We start from the raw sequence: 16,695 nt of genomic DNA, 5'->3' as shown, positions 1-16,695 counted from the left end.
GATGGACGACGTAGTTGACTCAGGGCGGCATTGAGATGGGTCGTTGGAGGACCGCGGGTTGAGGTTGCACTGGAGTTTGGAGTTGAAGAGATCAAGCACCGCGCCTGCCTGAAAGGAACGAAGTTCACGATTGAGATGCGCCCAGATCGGCGGTGGTGGCTTGTAAAGTTGACGGCGAGGCTGATTGGGAAAGGAAACGTTTATTAAGCGAAGCTAATTGGTCAGAGCTCCCCGATCGAAAACGCACGGCCCGGGGGGCGTAATATGGGGGGTTGATGGTGGTGCAGTGCAGCTAAGCTACCCCTCCAAGAATTCCGTCAGCCTTTCCAGGGTCTTCTTCGACTTTTGCCATCGTTCCGTATACCGCAAAACCGCAATCATGGCCGACAAACCTGGTACGTGTTCACCCCTCCTGCTTATCTGAGCGGAAGGTCGACGGTGACATATCATGAACAATCAATAACTGACCACGCGCAAAACCACACAGAACCCACCCCCGCCGAGGAGGCCGCCGCCCGCGCCAAGGAGGCCGAGGAGCAGAACGCGCTGCCGTACAAGTGGCAGCAGACCATCGCCGACGTCGACGTCACCTTCAGCGTGCCCGGCAACTACAAGAGCAGGGACCTCGTCATCGACCTCAAGAAGAACACAATCTCCGCCGGCGTGAAGGGCCAGGAGCCGATCATTAAGGTATGCATTACCCCACGGGAGGCACATCATCACTGCAGAGGACAAGGAAACTGACACGGAAGGGCGCAGGGCGAGCTTCCCCATGCAATCATCGTTGACGACTCGACCTGGACGCTGGCCTCGGCCGCGGACGGCACCAAGACGGTCGAGATCCACCTGGACAAGGTGAACAAAATGGAGTGGTGGCCGCACGTGGTCAAGGACGCGCCCAAGATCGACGTGTCCAAGATCCAGCCCGACACGAGCAAGCTGTCGGACCTCGACGGCGAGACGCGCGGCATGGTCGAGAAGATGATGTGGGACCAGCGCCAGAAGGAGATGGGCCTGCCGACCTCCGACGAGCAGAAGAAGCTCGACATCCTCAAGAAGTTCCAGGCCGAGCACCCTGAGATGGACTTCAGCAACGCCAAGATCAGCTAGACGAGCCATGATGCAGGAGAGGGCAATAACTAAGAGAGGTACACACGGGGGCACGCATACACATGATACATAGGCGTTGGTGAATTGAAAGTGTATTCATTACGAACTAGTTTACGGGACGAGAAAATGTCAGGGGTGAAACGAATCGCCGAAACCATGGGAGAGCAGAAGCAAACGGTTATGGCGTCAGAGAGCCCATGTGTTGTGACATTCCTCTTGGATCCGCTAGTAATGGTGAAGCAGATTGAATGCTGCAGCCCATCAATTGTCAGATTAATAAGCGGTCCGTCGCTACAACGCGTCCCTGGAAGAGGAAAATGACCATGCACTGTGAAGAAGCAAAACTGAACGGATTAGTGGTTGACGACAGCAAAGAGGTTGATAGCAAAAGCACGTCAGGAATCCTTAGAGCACAGGTTCGCCGACATGAGACCCGACATTGGGTCTATGAATCCAATTTCTATCCGCTCTAAACACCCTCGCATGTCCTGACGGATGGCGTTGGAAAAGCAAGCAGACAAGAGGGCATGGAGCTGCCTCGGCGCACGAATCACTTGACACGGCATCTGTGATGTTGATTAGCGAAAATTCCTGACGGACTGATGCAAACAACATTGGAAAGTAAAAGTGGTATCAGAAAGTAGAATACATCCACACGTATTTTGGTATCTCGGACAGGGATAACTGTATTTTTGATGTCTAATTCATCATTTGGGAGGATGGGGTGAAGCGAAAAAGAAGATCGTCTTACCTGGGATGATGGATGGCACGGGCGTGTGATGTTGGAAGTTATTCACTTGGTTGAGTATCTGAGAATTGAGTCAGTCAAGTCTTCCCGAAGACGAGTCCAGTCATGAGCAAAGAAAAGATGCCATATCAGAAGGTAGATTACATCCACACATATTTTGTATCTCGGACAGGGATAACTGTATTTTTGAAGTCTAAATCATCATTTGGGGAGGGTGTTGAGTAAAAAAAATATCACCACGTACCTATTGGGTTGAGATCCGGCCGTCTACTGCTTGGAAAGACGAGCAGCCTTGAACTTGCTGATGCGCTGACCGCCGTCGGCCTCGTCCAGTGGCCGGATCACAGAGGTGTCTTCTTGCAAGAAACCACCCTGTTTCTGGATGAAGTTTCTCCGCTTGCGGTGGTACTCGTCGGCAACGTCTTGGTCGATGAAGTCATCCCCAAAGGCGTCGTCGTCCATTGGGCTGGCCTCCTTCTCCACGATGGCATCGGCGAGCGTCTTGCCTTCTGGGCCGGTAGGGGCAGTGGGTCGGTCCTGGTCGAGGAAACGGACAGGTACATCCATTGGACCCTTGGGGACAGCGTCGTCGTCAACGACGGTCGGGGCTGCTCTTTGCTTCTTGAAGCGTGAAGCCTTGCGTGTAGACTTGACTTCTGTTTGCTGCGCAGGGCCAGAACGCTCAACAATGTCGCTAAGAGGCTCGACGATGGGCTCTGTGGGAGCCTCGGGAGCGACAGCTGGCGTCGATGTTGCCGGCGTCGTCTCGGGAGCGATGTCGAGGTTTTGAGCGAAGCGAACGCTTTTCTTGCTGTCAGACTCGATCGGCGAAGAGGTCCGTAGGCTGGAAGCGACCGGAGAAGGCGTAGACTTGGGAGGTTCCGAAGCCTTGGCCTGCTCGCCACGCTTGATGACGATGCGACCGATGCCTTGCTTATCCTCGTTGTCGGAATCATCCGCCTCTTCCTCGGCCTTCTCCGTAAAGCGAGACTTGACACCAAGTCGCTTCTCGAGCTCAAGCATCCGCTGGTGGTAGCCGTCGTCGAGGACACTGCTGGTGGAACGTCCGTACTTGTCCTCTTCCTCGTCCTCGTCAAGGTCAGAGTAGTCGTACTCCCAGTCATCGTCGTCATCGCCGTCATCGCCAGAGCCTTCCTCGAGCGTCAGCTCGGCGACGACAGCCCCGACCTCCTCCATGCCGTACTTGAGCATCTCTCGACGGAGGAGTGCGTCTTCCTCAGTCTCGCCTTCGGGAACGACAGGTGGCTGCCGGCTGATCTCCTCCTGGTCCTTGGCCGTCTTCATGATTTCTTCGACGCGCTGGGCGTTTCTGGAAATCTGAGGCTCTGAAGCCGGCTTGGTGTCTTCTGAGAAGGAGACAGTCTTCTTGACCGGGACGATATCGTCAACCTTCTGATCAGACTGGGGCGGCTCGACAGCAGGAACAGGTTCCTCCTTCGGTGGTGCAGCCTCCGCAGGCTTGTCGGTGACATCCTCGACGATCGCTTCGACCTTTTCCGACCCCTCAGTCTTGCCCTCAGGGATATCCTTAACGCCGGCCTTCTCCAAGATCTCCCTGATCTGCCCACTGGAGTCGCCCGGACGCTGGAGCCGACTAGCAACGATGTTGCCTTCCTCATCAAGCTCCTCGATGATCTCTGTTATGGGCAGGCCATCTTCGTCGCGCACGTCGGGGTTGCTGACAATGCTGGCGGCGGCGTGCTTCTGCTCCGCAGACTCGAGTTGCTTCTCGAGTGTCTCGATGTTCTTGGACACGTAGTCGATGCGACGCGTCAGAAGATTGACAATCTGCTCAGCAGGCTTGAGGTCGATCCTGCCAAACAAGTCGTTGATCTCCTTTTTGTCGACGACCTCGCCCTCAAAGTCCCGGCGGATGCGCGCGAGGTGCTCAGAGCTGGCGGGTTGGGGAGCAGACTCGATCTCCTCTTTCAAGGACTCATACTCCGCGTCCCATTGTCGCCAGTGCTGCAGAGCCTTCTGCAACTTGGCGATATTGTCTTCAAGTTGCAGACGGTGCTTTTCGAGGTCGAGAAAGCTGTCTCTGACTGTGGCCATGGTGGAAGAAAGATGGGAGAGGTGGATGGTCGGAAGAACGGGACGACAAGAAAAAAAAATCCAGCGGAGCATGGAATTTCGGAGCTTGGACTGGATTAGGTAATCGACTGACCGGGGTCGCGTCGCATTACGTAAGTGTGGTCCAGGATGCGGGTGCCCATTTTCGTAGTGGGGTCCCTGCACACTATGAACTTAGGATCAAGTGTCACACAACGAGCCAAGCCTAGTATATTCGAACTTGTCCACTGACATGTTTATTATAGGAGGAACTCAAGCTAGCTTTCTGCCTAAAGTATCTAAGTCTCCTGCCTAGAGCCTTTTCTTGCACTAAGCTCTCGGCCTGACACCAATCAGGTACTTGTTTGACTTGAGCTGCAGGCTCACCAGAACCATTGTCTCCCGAGACTGGCCAGGCACGAAGAAAAAATCATATCTCCTAAGGAGGGAAGCCATCGTAAGACGAAGCTCATTCCACGCAAATCTGATGCGATCATTAGTATTCTCGGTGAACTCGAAGGCGTGGGAGATCTCACTGTTTGCCAATGCAGTTTCTAGACGCCGCAGAGAATGGGTAGTACGACATCTTTTCGGCGGCTGGAACGCCTTTGTAATCAGAAAGCCACCGTTCGGGAACGAAATCGTCGGCGTCGGGCCACTCCTTCTCATTCAAGTGCAATGGGAACGTGTTGGCAGTAATGGCAGTCTTGGTCGCGTTAGATACCCTAAGCAACAGCGGCTAGGCCGGGAGACAACTTACTCCAGCGGGAAAGAGATGCCCAGCCAGAACGATATCCTCATCAGTTTGTCTTTGTAATCCTACATAGACGTCAGCAACTGCAAGCCTTCACCATACGAGAACCTTACCAGAAGCTGCTGGTGCTCTGAGCCTCAAAGTCTCCTTCAGAACTGCATTGAGGAACGGCAGATTCGCCGTCATTTCATTAGTCACTGGCGAGCTTGCGACAGGGAAGACTTGGCGGATCTCGTCCACAAGCCTTTTGTAACGGACCGGATCGTCCAAGAGGAATATGAATGCGAAGATTAGGGTGGTAGCCGCTGTCTCGCCACCAGCCAGCATGAAGAGAAACATCTCTGCCATGACTACCTTGTCTGAGAAGTCTTCTGGGTTCTGGTCGTGAGTGTCGAGGAGCAACTGCAGGATATCAGGCCTCGCGATCTTGTCTTGCGAAGTTCTCCTTCGTGCAATGACCTCGTCGACGAGCCTCTTAAGCTCGGGGTCTTGCGACTTTGGCAGGGAGGGGATCCAACGTAAGAATGGCAGTGTTTGGTACTTGACTCGGTTAGTTGGGCTATACTCAATGAGCCGGGTTCATAAAGGACTGCTCACGACAGCGTTGCGTCTGAAGTTCTGCGACATCCTCAAACGAATGGGATGCTCCCCGTTCTTCACCAGTTTGAATGAGCCTCCGAAAGAAGTCTCGCTCATGACATCAGAGGTTAGGCATCCAAAGAGATGCCAGATATCGATTTCTGCCTTCCCGCCGGCGGCAGCGGCGCAACGTTCATCAATCACCTCCTCCAGATCCCTGATGCAGCTCAACATCATCGGCTCGAGACCTTTGATGTAGCTGACCGAAAAGCCGTGGGACAGCAGGCGTCGCCGGGTGCGGTACTCTGCGCGGTCTCGTATTGTGAATATCGTCGCGATGTCTTTATCCTGGCGGAACTTTTCGTACGCAGCGCTCTTGCGGAGGTCTTTTTCGACGACGATTTGGTGGACTGCCTCCTTGTTGGAAATCATCACAACGTTGGGCGCTGGTGGCAGAGTCAGTGTTGTGAAGTTTCCCCAGGAAGGCAGTGATGCATACCGATCCTGACAATTTCGCCGTACTTCTTTGGATAGTCGATGCACATTTGTCCTGATTTGCCGGTGATGACCGTCAATTTCCATGGAACTGCAGTGAATCTGTTCAACCACGGCCCAGGGACCTTGCTAAGCGGTCCTGTGAGGCCAATCCATACCGCCTTCAAGAACTCGATACCATAGTAGACAAGAGCAAGCAAACCGAAAGCCGTGGCCGCAGTCTTGATATCTAGACCAGGTCGTCCGAGCATCACATTGCTGTTAGACGAATCCATGCTGAGATTCTGTCCACCGTATAGCAGAAGTCGACGCAAATGTGATGTCTCAACAAAACCGCAGCGTTGTTGAAGCTCGGAGGAAGATCTCCCTCGATTTTTCCAAGGAGATGGAAAAAGTCTGGAATGAAGGGAATTCAGCTGCCTGGCTAAAGACCCGACAGTCTGGATGCTGGGATTACACGCGTGGCTGAATCCCAAGCTTACATACTTAGCGCTTATGATTGGCAACTTCGGAATGGGACTTCTGCCATTTCAGATAACAATGGCTTGTAAATACCCCTGCGATACGCAGAGATTGCACACGTCAGACGTGTATTCCGCCATATCAACGGCCAATTGAGCCTTGTGCATGAGAAGGATCGTCTCACCAACCTCGTCTAGCTGATCGGGTTTCATGAAATCAATTGGGTGCTACAAGTCCAGATATCCTATCACCTCCCCTTGAGCTTTCGCAGCATCTCCATAACCTGGCTGAAGCTCTTAGAGTCAAGCCGCCTGATGTATCCCACACCCAGGAACAAGGCTGTGCCAGCTATCGTTGCAGACAGCAGCGAGGTAGCCCACAGGTCCCAATTCCTCGCCTTCCAAATTGGCATTCTCATATCCGCGGTCTGGAGATGCATGGGCCGGAGCTCTTGCCCACGTCTGAAGCGTAGCTCGTGGTCGTGGATGACCTCCTCCACCATGTCAGCAGCGAAGTGCTTCCTCCGCGAAGCGACACGCGCAATCCTCTTCATGCGCTCAACGTTTCTGGAAATCTTGCCTTCGGGGTCGACTACAATGGTACAAATCCGGCTGGCCATCCCCTCGGGCGTGAAGTCAAACTTGTCCATGGCCAGACCGACTCCCGCCTCGACTAAGCGCGCGCTGTTGGCGAGCTGGTCGAAGAAGTAGCCCATGACAAGAACGGGTGTCCCATGGAATAGGGCTTCATTCGCGCTGGAGCCACCTCCATGGGTGAGGTAGACCCTGGTACTGGTATGCTCTAGTATGGCTCGCTGCGGCGCAAAGCTTGTGACGAGAAATTCAGAGTGACTTCCGTTGAGAATATCCCCGACTGTCATATTTGACCCACCCTTCCTCTCAAAAGAGGCCGTCGTATCGGCACGTCTCTTGGCGGCTGCTGGCATGGACCATATCACGCCGTTGATGTGCCCCATATCCAATGACATGACGAGACCACGAATCAGCTTGGCCAAGTCCACGTCAGGGAGGACGATGTGGGTGCCAAGAGCTATGTACACGGTCTTATCGTGAGACTCGAGGAAATCCAGATACATATCGTCGAGCTCGGCAAACTCATCGCTGAGTATCGGGCCAACCGGAACCATCAGAGGCGGCAAGTCCTTGGGAGGCTCAAGGCCGAAGAACGAGTTGATGAGGACGAGGTGATTCGGCTTTGTGGCCACCGGCAACGCGTGATGGACGTCCTGCCGCTTCCTCAATTTCTTGAACCACCCCGTCCACCCCATGATATGCGGCAGAGCCCAGAACAACACCATTTCGTTTCTGATGCGCGACCAGATGGATGCTCTCTCTGACGTCGGTGTAAAGTCGACTTGGAAGCCTGGCTGACCGGGTATATAGCTCACTGGGGCCAGGAGGTAGGGCATCTGCGGCCACATGATGGCAATGGGCACGCCAAGCTCGATCATCATATCTTTGGCGGCAGCATCAACGAAGAAGTCGGCAATGATCATGTCTGGCCGAGTATCCGAATCCAGCACCAGCTCGCGTAGGTGGAAATAGGTGTCCGGCCAATACGAATCGAAGAGGTACTTGGACTGCATGATCGAGCCGACACCATCGCTGGGCCGCCACTGTCTCATGCGGGTGTAATGCTGCTCCGCCTCATCGTCCGGGAGGGCGGGACCGAAGCTATACACGCGACTGATGGATGGGTAGGCGGAAGCCCAATGTTCTTGACCCGTGTTGGTGCCGAAATGGACCTCGTGGCCGCGTGCCGCAAGGACCGCGCCGACTTCGAGAACCGGGGCGGCGTGGGTGAAGCCGCCGACGGTTGAGACGAGGAGGATCCTGCGTTTGTGGAAGATTTCTGAGGTAGTAGCCATCATAGTTCTTGACCAGATGTTTCACATCATTTCTGAGCTAGCTGAATATGAGAGATAGGCGAGAAAATGGGACAATTGATCCCTTTTCTAGGGCGGCTCGGCGGGTTGCACCATCTCGGCGGGTTTCGGCAGGTTGGTGGAGTGACATTCTCATGCAGGCAACAGGGCTCAGTTTGCCGTGACGCGCCTCCTATGGGTATTTGAACGGGTAGTTCCCGAGCCATAGCAACAATTATAAAAAGCCCGATGACTTCGTGAAATGGGCAAAACCCTTCGCGACTCTTGATCCGTGTCTTGAAAACCCAAGTGTTGGGGATAGCTGATTGCTCAATGACTGTTTCTCGTTTTTTCAAAGCTTACTCTCTAATTACAGCATCTAAACGAACATCAGATCAGCTATGGCGAGCTTACTCCTCCTTGTAGACACCAAAAGAATTCCGAAATTCCAGCCTCGAGTGAAAAAGAAAGCAACATCGTAAGATGAACAGGCAGAAGCTCTGAGCGTCAACTCGGACGGAATCGCCAAGGGCTACAGCTGGTATCAGCTGTTCACATGTTGATTCTCCTACGACGCCGTCAAGGATCCGGATCCTTCGTCGTCTGCCTGCTCCCACGTTTCTGACCATTCACCAATCGAGGTATCCGTAAGACTGGAGACGGCACAGTAAGACGATTTCTTGGACCCTGGTCACGTTCCCAACATGTCATCCAAACTCAACGATCGCAACCTCAGCTCTCTATATCTGTATCGATGACCAAATCAAGTCGAGGACCGTTCACAGGGATCCGCCAGGCCTGCGATGCGTGCCACTTTAAGAAGATCCGCTGTCTGCGAGGTCCGGAAGAGGGCGATGGGCCATGTCAGAAATGCAGCCGCGAGGGCGTCGCATGCGTCTTCAGTCCCGCGCTGAAGACAGGCAGACCACCGAAGAAGCCCCCTGTGCAGACCCGTCCGGGAGCTGGGCCAATTCTGACACCACCATCGACCTTATCCTCAGACACTCCATCACAGCATACCGATCTAGTTTCACAGGCTCTGCCGTCTACGTTGGAAGAAACACCGATCCCCTGGGAAGCATGGGACGGCATGGACATGGGCATCGTCTGCTTCCCGTCGGCAGACTGTCCCCTGCAACATGACTTTGACGAACTGAAGAAGGCCGCCAAGCCGGAAGTCATCGTCCTCAAGAGGCTCGAGCAGCTGTCGGCGTTCCAGCAGCAGCTCGTCGCAAAGAGGAGGGAGCATGCCGCCGTGTTCTCTCGGCATCCTGGGACCGATGCCTCCAACGCCATCCAGGAGATGCTGCACATCACCCAGAAGGTGACAAAGTTCAACGCCTGGCTGATGATGGGCGGCGCCAAATTCGCCTTTCGCAAACCCATGCTAGACTCCATGTCAGACGAGACGGCTCTGATGATGGTTGTGTCGCCGGCCACGCTGGTCCTAGAGGTCTTTGTCGACATTCTTGAGCTGGCGTTCCCATCTCTGAAGAAGCGGCCGTCGGAATCAGATTGCTCGGTATCTGGCGAGGCTGGCGTATGCGCAATCAACCCAGCGCTGCTGTCGAACGCCAGCATGAAGGAGCTCGGCTTCACGCCGGCCGCCGCGCCTGACATTGCAGCTGTGAATAATCTCGCGAATCCAGTGTGCATCTACATTCTCCTGACAGCGCTCCAGGACCAGCTGGACTCGATGCGGAAAGCTGTCGAACTGGGCTTGGATTCGTTTCCGAGGATGGATGCTGCCAAGGGAGCTCAAGGGCTGTTACCTGCCATCATGGATCAGTATTCTGAAAAGATTCGCTTTGTTCAGGGGCACATCACCAAGGCAGGTGGCGACAATTTAATGGCTGGACTGGACTGATGTGGTATGTCTGATCTGGTTTCTTCTGCAACCCAGCAACGCGCTTTCCCTTCCTCGAATAAACTTGTCGCAGGAATCTCTTCTTCTGCTGTATTCAGTTTTATGGTTCTTTTTCGCGTCTAGATTTCGTGCGCTGGATCTGCCTCACTGGGCGGGACTACGGCTGGCTTTCGGATGCACAGCACAAAAGAGAGAGAGTGTGTGTGCGGAAACCCTCTCAGACTCTGGCCGCTACTGCGTGCTGCGAGGTGTAAGAACGGCTGTGGATTCCCATGGAATGAGCTTTCTGTACTCTGAACAAGATGATTCGTTGTGCAATATGCTTAGGTCTCTGAAGTATTCTGGAATTTTGCTATTCGGATGAACACATCCAGCAGGCGGAATACTATGTGTTATATCAGAAGACGATTTATCTAATATTATCCCTATCATTATTGTGATTGTCGTTTTCATAGTCGTCGTCGTCTACCCATCTTCGTTGTCTTCATCTTCGCCATCTTCTTACTTATTACTGGTCTGTTCTATCTTCACTATCCGCCCGGATACCAAAAGTCTTGCCGAGCAAAGAGATTACTGGAGCTGTGTGTTGTACATCGGCTCTGATGTACTTATATTGTTGAGGCAGAAGGGTTTCCACCCGCCTTCGAAAAACAGTTCACGAGCTTCGCAGCTACCACCTTGGATAGCTATGAAACCTCTCAGCTTGTGTAGCTACTCCAATGGCAGCAATTTATGTTTCATTATCACAACCGTTATTCCTGCATCCTCCCCACTCGCAAGGACTCGGAACACTCGATCGATTCTACTCTATGTATAACATCTGATCATTTGACTTCTTGTTGACAAACATGGCATCTGCGAGACGTTACGCGAGGATGGGGCAAGCGCTGCTGTTTTCGAACGTACAGTTGTAGGGTTTAAAACACTGAACATCCACTGATCGATGAGAAGCCGCTTGCGCAACCACAGGGAGAGCGCCATTGGGCTGTGCTTGTATGTAATACAGCAAACCATGGTACAAATTACCCCATTTTCCAGAAGTCATATCTTGACTTTCTATATTTGAAAGACACCCGACAGCAAAGTCGCATTACAACAAATTCATACATAACTCATCACTTAGGACCGCTCAATTATTAGCAAGTCTAGTCGCAAAGACTCTTACCGGATACGGCCGGCCCAAAGATCCCCACTGGCCACCGTGATCCCGGATCTGCATGAGTGGATCTGGACAAGGGCGGGAAGCGCGCGACTCCGCAACTCGCCCACACTATCCAAAAAGAAACCAGCAAAAATTGATTCGAGCCAGATTCAGACTCTTTTGACTCCTCGACGGGGAATTGAACCCCGGTCCCCGGCGAATCGTTAAATGACAAGCCGATATCCTCACCACTAGACTATCGAGGATTGTGATTTGATGTCTCGGCTGCGAGGTAAAGGCGCCCAGGTAGGTGGTAATGCCGCGCCGAACGCCGAACTGTTGTTTGGATTGTAGTGCAATCTGTGAAACAACAAGCAGAACTCTTACAAGAGTGACTCTTGCTTTCAGTGAGAAGTTGTCATGTTTCTCGTGTATGTGTCGCTGTCTTTTCCGTGCACAAGAATGCGGTCAAGGTCGCACACAGATGGACGACGACAACAGGGGCGACGACAACAGCAAAGTTGTAACGGTCTTATAAGAGAAGTCGCTGTCGCATAAGAAGATCAGGCAGTTCGTTTGGTGTGAATGATAATTCCAAATCGTTGGCATTGCTCAATAATCATGCTCACGAAGAGTCATCAAATGTTGTTGCACCACACAGAATCGCATCATCCGGATCCACCGACAACGGCCTTGGCCAGTCCAGAACATCAACCTGACGAGGCTTCATTGACGTCAGCAGACGAGAATTCCAAATAGAGATCTTTGATTGATAAGATGGAAATGCGTCAACCGCATGGTGAGAACCCTTGCGGAAAGTCGGCCCCGAGACCGGAATTCGAAAAAAGCATGCGTTCCGCTCGGAGTTATGTCACTCGGGCGAGCCTCGGTAAGTGGGGTGTGACTTGGCGTGGCCGCCCGGAGACTCGGCGCTTAAGTAATCCAGCGCAGCCGGCGCTCCGATTGCGCATTTCTGGGTGGCCGTCCGCTAGAGAACCCTGAGTCGCGCCGCCGCCCGAAAAATTCTGGAATCCACCATCGCAGGGCCAAATCCCGGCAACCATTAGAAATCCAACTGCAGCACAGCTCCAACCGTCCTAGCCTTGCGCTGCGATTCCCACTTGGAAGCAGTCGCCGTCCAGTCAGACGCCGTCTTTGACTCTGGTAGATAGTGCGTAGCAGCGAGCAGATATCGTCAACGATAGCCACGAGTTGCAGCTTTGCAAGGAGCTGATTGGGAGAGAGAGCAGAAGCAGAACCCGCCTGGTGTTTCGTTGCGTTGCCCCTCCACTCCCCGAGGACGCCCCTCCCTGAGGCGACCCCCCCTTCGCACTGCGTCTCTTTTTTCCTTTTTAAAGATACCCCGCCATTTTGGAGAGGATACTGCGTGTTCCGAACGCGCATATCACCGCCAAACTGTTCTCTTCAACCCTCAGACGAACACTTCTTCGCTCCAGCGCGACCGGCCTGTCTTTTGCAGCAGCCACTACCACCCTGAAAAAGAACACCGCCAAACCCGTTGATTTTAGAACAACAGCCCGCAGCATGCATTCCAAGGTCGTCAGTAAGTCGTCACCACCGCCGCTACCGCTGCTACCGTTACCTCTACGGCCCCTCACCTTTCCCCCTCACATCGACTCACGATGGCTTCACTGCTTCCCTGCTTGCCTGCTACCCTCAATGCAAAGCCCCCATGAGCTGACAATGCCCTCCTCCGCGCAGTCATCGGCTCCGGCCCTGCCGCCCACACCGCCGCCGTCTACCTGGCGCGCGCCGAGCTCAAGCCCGTCCTCTACGAGGGCTTCATGGCCAACGGCATCGCCGCCGGCGGCCAGCTCACTACGACCACCGACGTCGAGAACTTCCCCGGCTTCCCCGAGGGCGTCATGGGCGGCGAGCTCATGGAGAAGATGAAGGCCCAGTCCGCCCGCTTCGGCACCGAGATCATCACCGACACCGTCGCCAACCTCGACCTCTCCTCCCGCCCCTTCAAGTACTCGACCGAGTTCTCCCCCGACGAGACCCACACCGCCGACGCCATCATCCTGGCCACCGGCGCCTCCGCCCGCCGCCTCAACCTGCCCGGCGAGGACAAGTACTGGCAGAACGGCGTCTCCGCCTGCGCCGTCTGCGACGGTGCCGTCCCCATCTTCCGCAACAAGCCCCTCTTCGTCATCGGCGGCGGCGACTCCGCCGCCGAGGAGGCCATGTTCCTCACAAAGTACGCCAGCCACGTCACCGTCCTCGTCCGCCGCGACGTCCTCCGCGCCTCCCAGATCATGGCCAAGCGCCTGCTGGCCCACCCCAAGGTCACCGTCCGCTGGAACTCCGTCGGCTCCGAGATCAAGGGCGGCGCCGACGGCCTCATGAGCCACCTCGTCGTCAAGGACACCGTCACCGGCAAGGAGGAGGAGGTCGAGGCCAACGGCCTGTTCTACGCCATCGGCCACGAGCCCGCCACCACCCTCGTCAAGGGCCAGCTCGAGACCGACGCCGAGGGCTACATCGTCACGAAGCCCGGCACCCCCCTGACCAGCGTCGAGGGTGTCTTCGCCGCCGGTGATGTCCAGGATAAGAGATACAGACAGGCCATTACCAGTGCAGGTGAGCATTCCCGTCCCTCCCCCCCCGCGAAGCCATTGGCTGTTGTTAGGCCGCGTATGTTGTGGAACCCCGACATTTGCTGACGTTGATATCGCTTTTAGGCTCCGGCTGCATGGCCGCCCTGGACGCCGAGAAGTTCATCGCCGAGCTCGAGGACGGTGACGTCAAGGACAACAAGCAATGACTTGGTCATCATCATCTTTGAGAGCCACTCTCTGCACATATCCCACTAGAGCCTCTTAGACCATTTTAGACAAATAGGAGGTAAAAAAAGAAGAAATAGACTTTTATGATTTCACGCGTAACCGAGATTGGAAAGAAAAGGGGTGACATTCTACACTCCGTTGCGTTGACAGCGTCCGCCCCCCCTTTTTGCCGAAATTACGCACGCATAATCCCTGTATATACATGAAAATTTGCCCAACGCCACGTAGATATTCGTAGTACGGCAATTGACCTATTCTGATGGCTTCAATTGATCTATTTCTATTGAATCTCATTATCTGAGGGCATCGTGATGCCTCCTAAACGCCGCCGCGCGGCTCGGCAGGCGGATGATGACCCTTCTGGGCATCGTCCGTCACCCATCGCCAACGGTACGCGGAAACAACGACGTATACAACAACTGGCACAGGACGCCGCCAGAGATCCTCCTCAACGCTCTGCCTCGCCGTCGATCAGGATCGTTACGCCCGCCGAGAGGGCTCGCCGGGCTGCCGCCGCCGAAGAGGCCGCCGAGGAGGCCGCCGAGGAGGTTATCGTCGCCGAGGCTGGACCCGAGACTAATGATTTGGTGGCGGCTGAGTCTACATCGCGAAGAAAGCGTGTACTTATAGCCCCTCCGTCATCACGAAGAGCTCCAAAAGCGTCCTCTCGCCAAAAAGCAACGACAACGCAGAGGAAGCGAAAGAAGGATCCGCCGCATACGATCCGGCTCCGAAGTACTCTGCCTTCGTCGATGCCACCGTTTCGACCAGACTCGACCCCAGTTAACCCAACCCCTCGTCAAACCACTCGATTTGCGGACGATACGCCTACGGCCCCTCGCCATAGCGCTGATGATACGTTTATGTCGTTCCACGATGTATTTGAAGAGGAGGACGATATGGGTAACGAGGAACCAACTCTGCTACAAATCCAGGTTACCCGTGGCCCAGCGCTCAAGGGTAACGGTTTACCTGTTCTCGATCTAACCATCGAGAGCATCGCGTATAACAGATTCAGTATTGCTCCTGTATTAGATGCGAATAGTAGAGACTGGGAGGCAGACAGCGGCGCCCAACTTGAGGCAGAAGTGGCTCACTCGTATATTGTGAAGAAGGCCAATATCGCTGTTGTCGTTGCTTGGAGGAAGCCCACCAACGCATCTAAACCAACACCAATCTTCACTCGGGTCTATCCGTCTACTGGAGGGGTCACTTGGCCAAGTATTCCATGGGTTGATATTGTCCCCTCTCTTGAACAAGCTGAAGAGAGGGGTGAAGTCCACCTCACCGTCAAGTGGCAATACAGCGCCGTACCAATCTCTGGTGGTATAGTGACTGGCGTACGAACGCCTCGAAAAGGTGGCCGAGCAGGCGTTTCAGCCGGCATGCAAGAGGCGATCGATCGTGAGGCTAACGATCCTGCAAACGTCGAGCGTCGGAAGGAGGGTATGCACAGACAACTTCTCCGTACGCACATCTGCCCAGAGTACCAGAGATGTAAGAATAGTTCGGGCGACGAGAAGTTCAACTGGTGCTATATACTAGGCCAGAAGCACTACAAGATCAAATCTCACCATATAGAGAAGTGGGCGAAGGCTATTATGACTGGACAGGCTGGCGTTGACAATATGGAACCACCTAAAGAACTGCTTGGTGAGATTCTTCACGACCAGTTTATAGAGGATCAGAAACGCCAGGGCAAGAGAAGTAAGAATATCGTGGAGGTTGATGATAACCAGGAGACGACAGTGATGACGGAAGAGAAGGCTGAAAATGCCGCACTTCCATCATCAGGGTCAAGATCTGGCCTAACCAACGCCAACAGCAACGCCATCGTCAATATATACGGCAACGCGGGGGCGCCAGATCGTCATCTTCAATATCCTAACCCATACGTACAGCTGCCGCCGCCGGCGCCGCCGCCGCCGGCATATTGGCCATATGCGAACATCTCACAGTATTCGTTGCCAACTCTTCCGCCATTGAACCTTCCAAGCACTCGTCAACCAAGTATCGCACTCCCGATTCGTTCGTCCTCGCCAGTGGTACCGGATTCGCCTCGAAAAGCTCTAGATCAAGTGGCCAGCTTCATCAAGTGGTTTATATCCGTCCGCGGCAAGCGATATAACGTCGACGAAGGGTTCAGAAAGAAGCTACAGAAACTGCGATCAGTAGACAGTAGCTTGCGGGCAATTCGCAAGTTACCAGATATTTGGTTTACTGAACAGGGTTTTACTCAAGATCTTACCGAAGATGTCAGGAACTCGATCAAATCCTTCATAGACAACAGCGCCTACTACGGAGGGCAGTCTGACGCCCTCTCCGACGTGGTATCTCACTCTGAACTTCATTCAAACCATCGAGAGTCAGAAGGAGATGTTTATACAAGAATATACGCTGGATTGCCAGGAGGGACGGCGGCGGCGCCAGTTGAAAACTCTGCGGCGCTAGTTTCAGGCGAGTTGGGGTCATCCCGACATATCGACGCCCTAGTGCCACGTCAATCCATCGAGCAAGAGATCCGTGGTACGCCAGTTGAAGTTGGTCGACGTGGTGAGTGTATATAGAGCTGTTTACTGTCGAATATGGCTAACTTTGTAGGCGTTTCGGAACTCTTTGGTTTCGTTTCGTCACCACTGCTGTCAGCGTCGCAGATGCTGCCCACGCAGTTACAGATCGAACAAGACGAAATCGAGCAAGGCGATGAGGACAATCAGATTGAAATCTCGAGTGATACGTCGTCAACAGAGACGTATTACTCGGAGGAGGAT

The 16,695-nt window shown here is 54.1% G+C and overlaps 6 protein-coding genes across 6 annotated transcripts; 3 read left to right on the top strand and 3 right to left on the bottom strand.

The window, feature by feature from the left end:
* Nucleotides 1-379: 379 nt before the first annotated feature.
* Nucleotides 380-1,110, top strand: nudC (Nuclear movement protein nudC; the record flags this gene model as incomplete). Its single annotated transcript, XM_036642984.1, has 3 exons — nucleotides 380-395; nucleotides 488-690; nucleotides 760-1,110. The coding sequence occupies 3 exons, from the start codon at nucleotides 380-382 to the stop codon at nucleotides 1,108-1,110; spliced, it is 570 nt and encodes a 189-aa protein (XP_036491855.1).
* Nucleotides 1,111-2,125: 1,015 nt separating this feature from the next.
* Nucleotides 2,126-3,934, bottom strand: CGCS363_v011134 (uncharacterized protein; the record flags this gene model as incomplete). Its single annotated transcript, XM_036642983.1, has 1 exon — nucleotides 2,126-3,934. The coding sequence occupies one exon, from the start codon at nucleotides 3,932-3,934 to the stop codon at nucleotides 2,126-2,128; it is 1,809 nt and encodes a 602-aa protein (XP_036491854.1).
* Nucleotides 3,935-4,261: 327 nt separating this feature from the next.
* FUS8-0 (Cytochrome P450 monooxygenase FUS8) lies at nucleotides 4,262-6,034 on the bottom strand (the record flags this gene model as incomplete). Its single annotated transcript, XM_036642982.1, has 6 exons — nucleotides 4,262-4,415; nucleotides 4,468-4,637; nucleotides 4,692-4,750; nucleotides 4,799-5,225; nucleotides 5,283-5,710; nucleotides 5,764-6,034. The coding sequence occupies 6 exons, from the start codon at nucleotides 6,032-6,034 to the stop codon at nucleotides 4,262-4,264; spliced, it is 1,509 nt and encodes a 502-aa protein (XP_036491853.1).
* A 434-nt stretch (nucleotides 6,035-6,468) lies between these two features.
* Nucleotides 6,469-8,109, bottom strand: UGT1 (UDP-glucuronosyltransferase 1-6; the record flags this gene model as incomplete). Its single annotated transcript, XM_036642981.1, has 1 exon — nucleotides 6,469-8,109. One exon carries the CDS (start codon nucleotides 8,107-8,109, stop codon nucleotides 6,469-6,471), a length of 1,641 nt encoding a protein of 546 aa, XP_036491852.1.
* Nucleotides 8,110-9,196: 1,087 nt separating this feature from the next.
* On the top strand, nucleotides 9,197-9,973 carry CGCS363_v011131 (uncharacterized protein; the record flags this gene model as incomplete). The annotated part of the gene is made up of 1 exon (XM_036642980.1): nucleotides 9,197-9,973. One exon carries the CDS (start codon nucleotides 9,197-9,199, stop codon nucleotides 9,971-9,973), a length of 777 nt encoding a protein of 258 aa, XP_036491851.1.
* Nucleotides 9,974-12,659: 2,686 nt separating this feature from the next.
* Nucleotides 12,660-13,902, top strand: cys-9 (Thioredoxin reductase; the record flags this gene model as incomplete). The annotated part of the gene is made up of 3 exons (XM_036642979.1): nucleotides 12,660-12,678; nucleotides 12,837-13,718; nucleotides 13,820-13,902. The coding sequence occupies 3 exons, from the start codon at nucleotides 12,660-12,662 to the stop codon at nucleotides 13,900-13,902; spliced, it is 984 nt and encodes a 327-aa protein (XP_036491850.1).
* Nucleotides 13,903-16,695: the final 2,793 nt, after the last annotated feature.

Source organism: Colletotrichum siamense (genome assembly GCF_013390195.1).
Source record: "Colletotrichum siamense strain Cg363 chromosome Unknown KSG_Cg363_contig07, whole genome shotgun sequence".
In the NCBI taxonomy this organism is placed as follows: domain Eukaryota; kingdom Fungi; phylum Ascomycota; class Sordariomycetes; order Glomerellales; family Glomerellaceae; genus Colletotrichum; species Colletotrichum siamense.
This window is presented reverse-complemented; position numbering and strand designations above follow the sequence as displayed.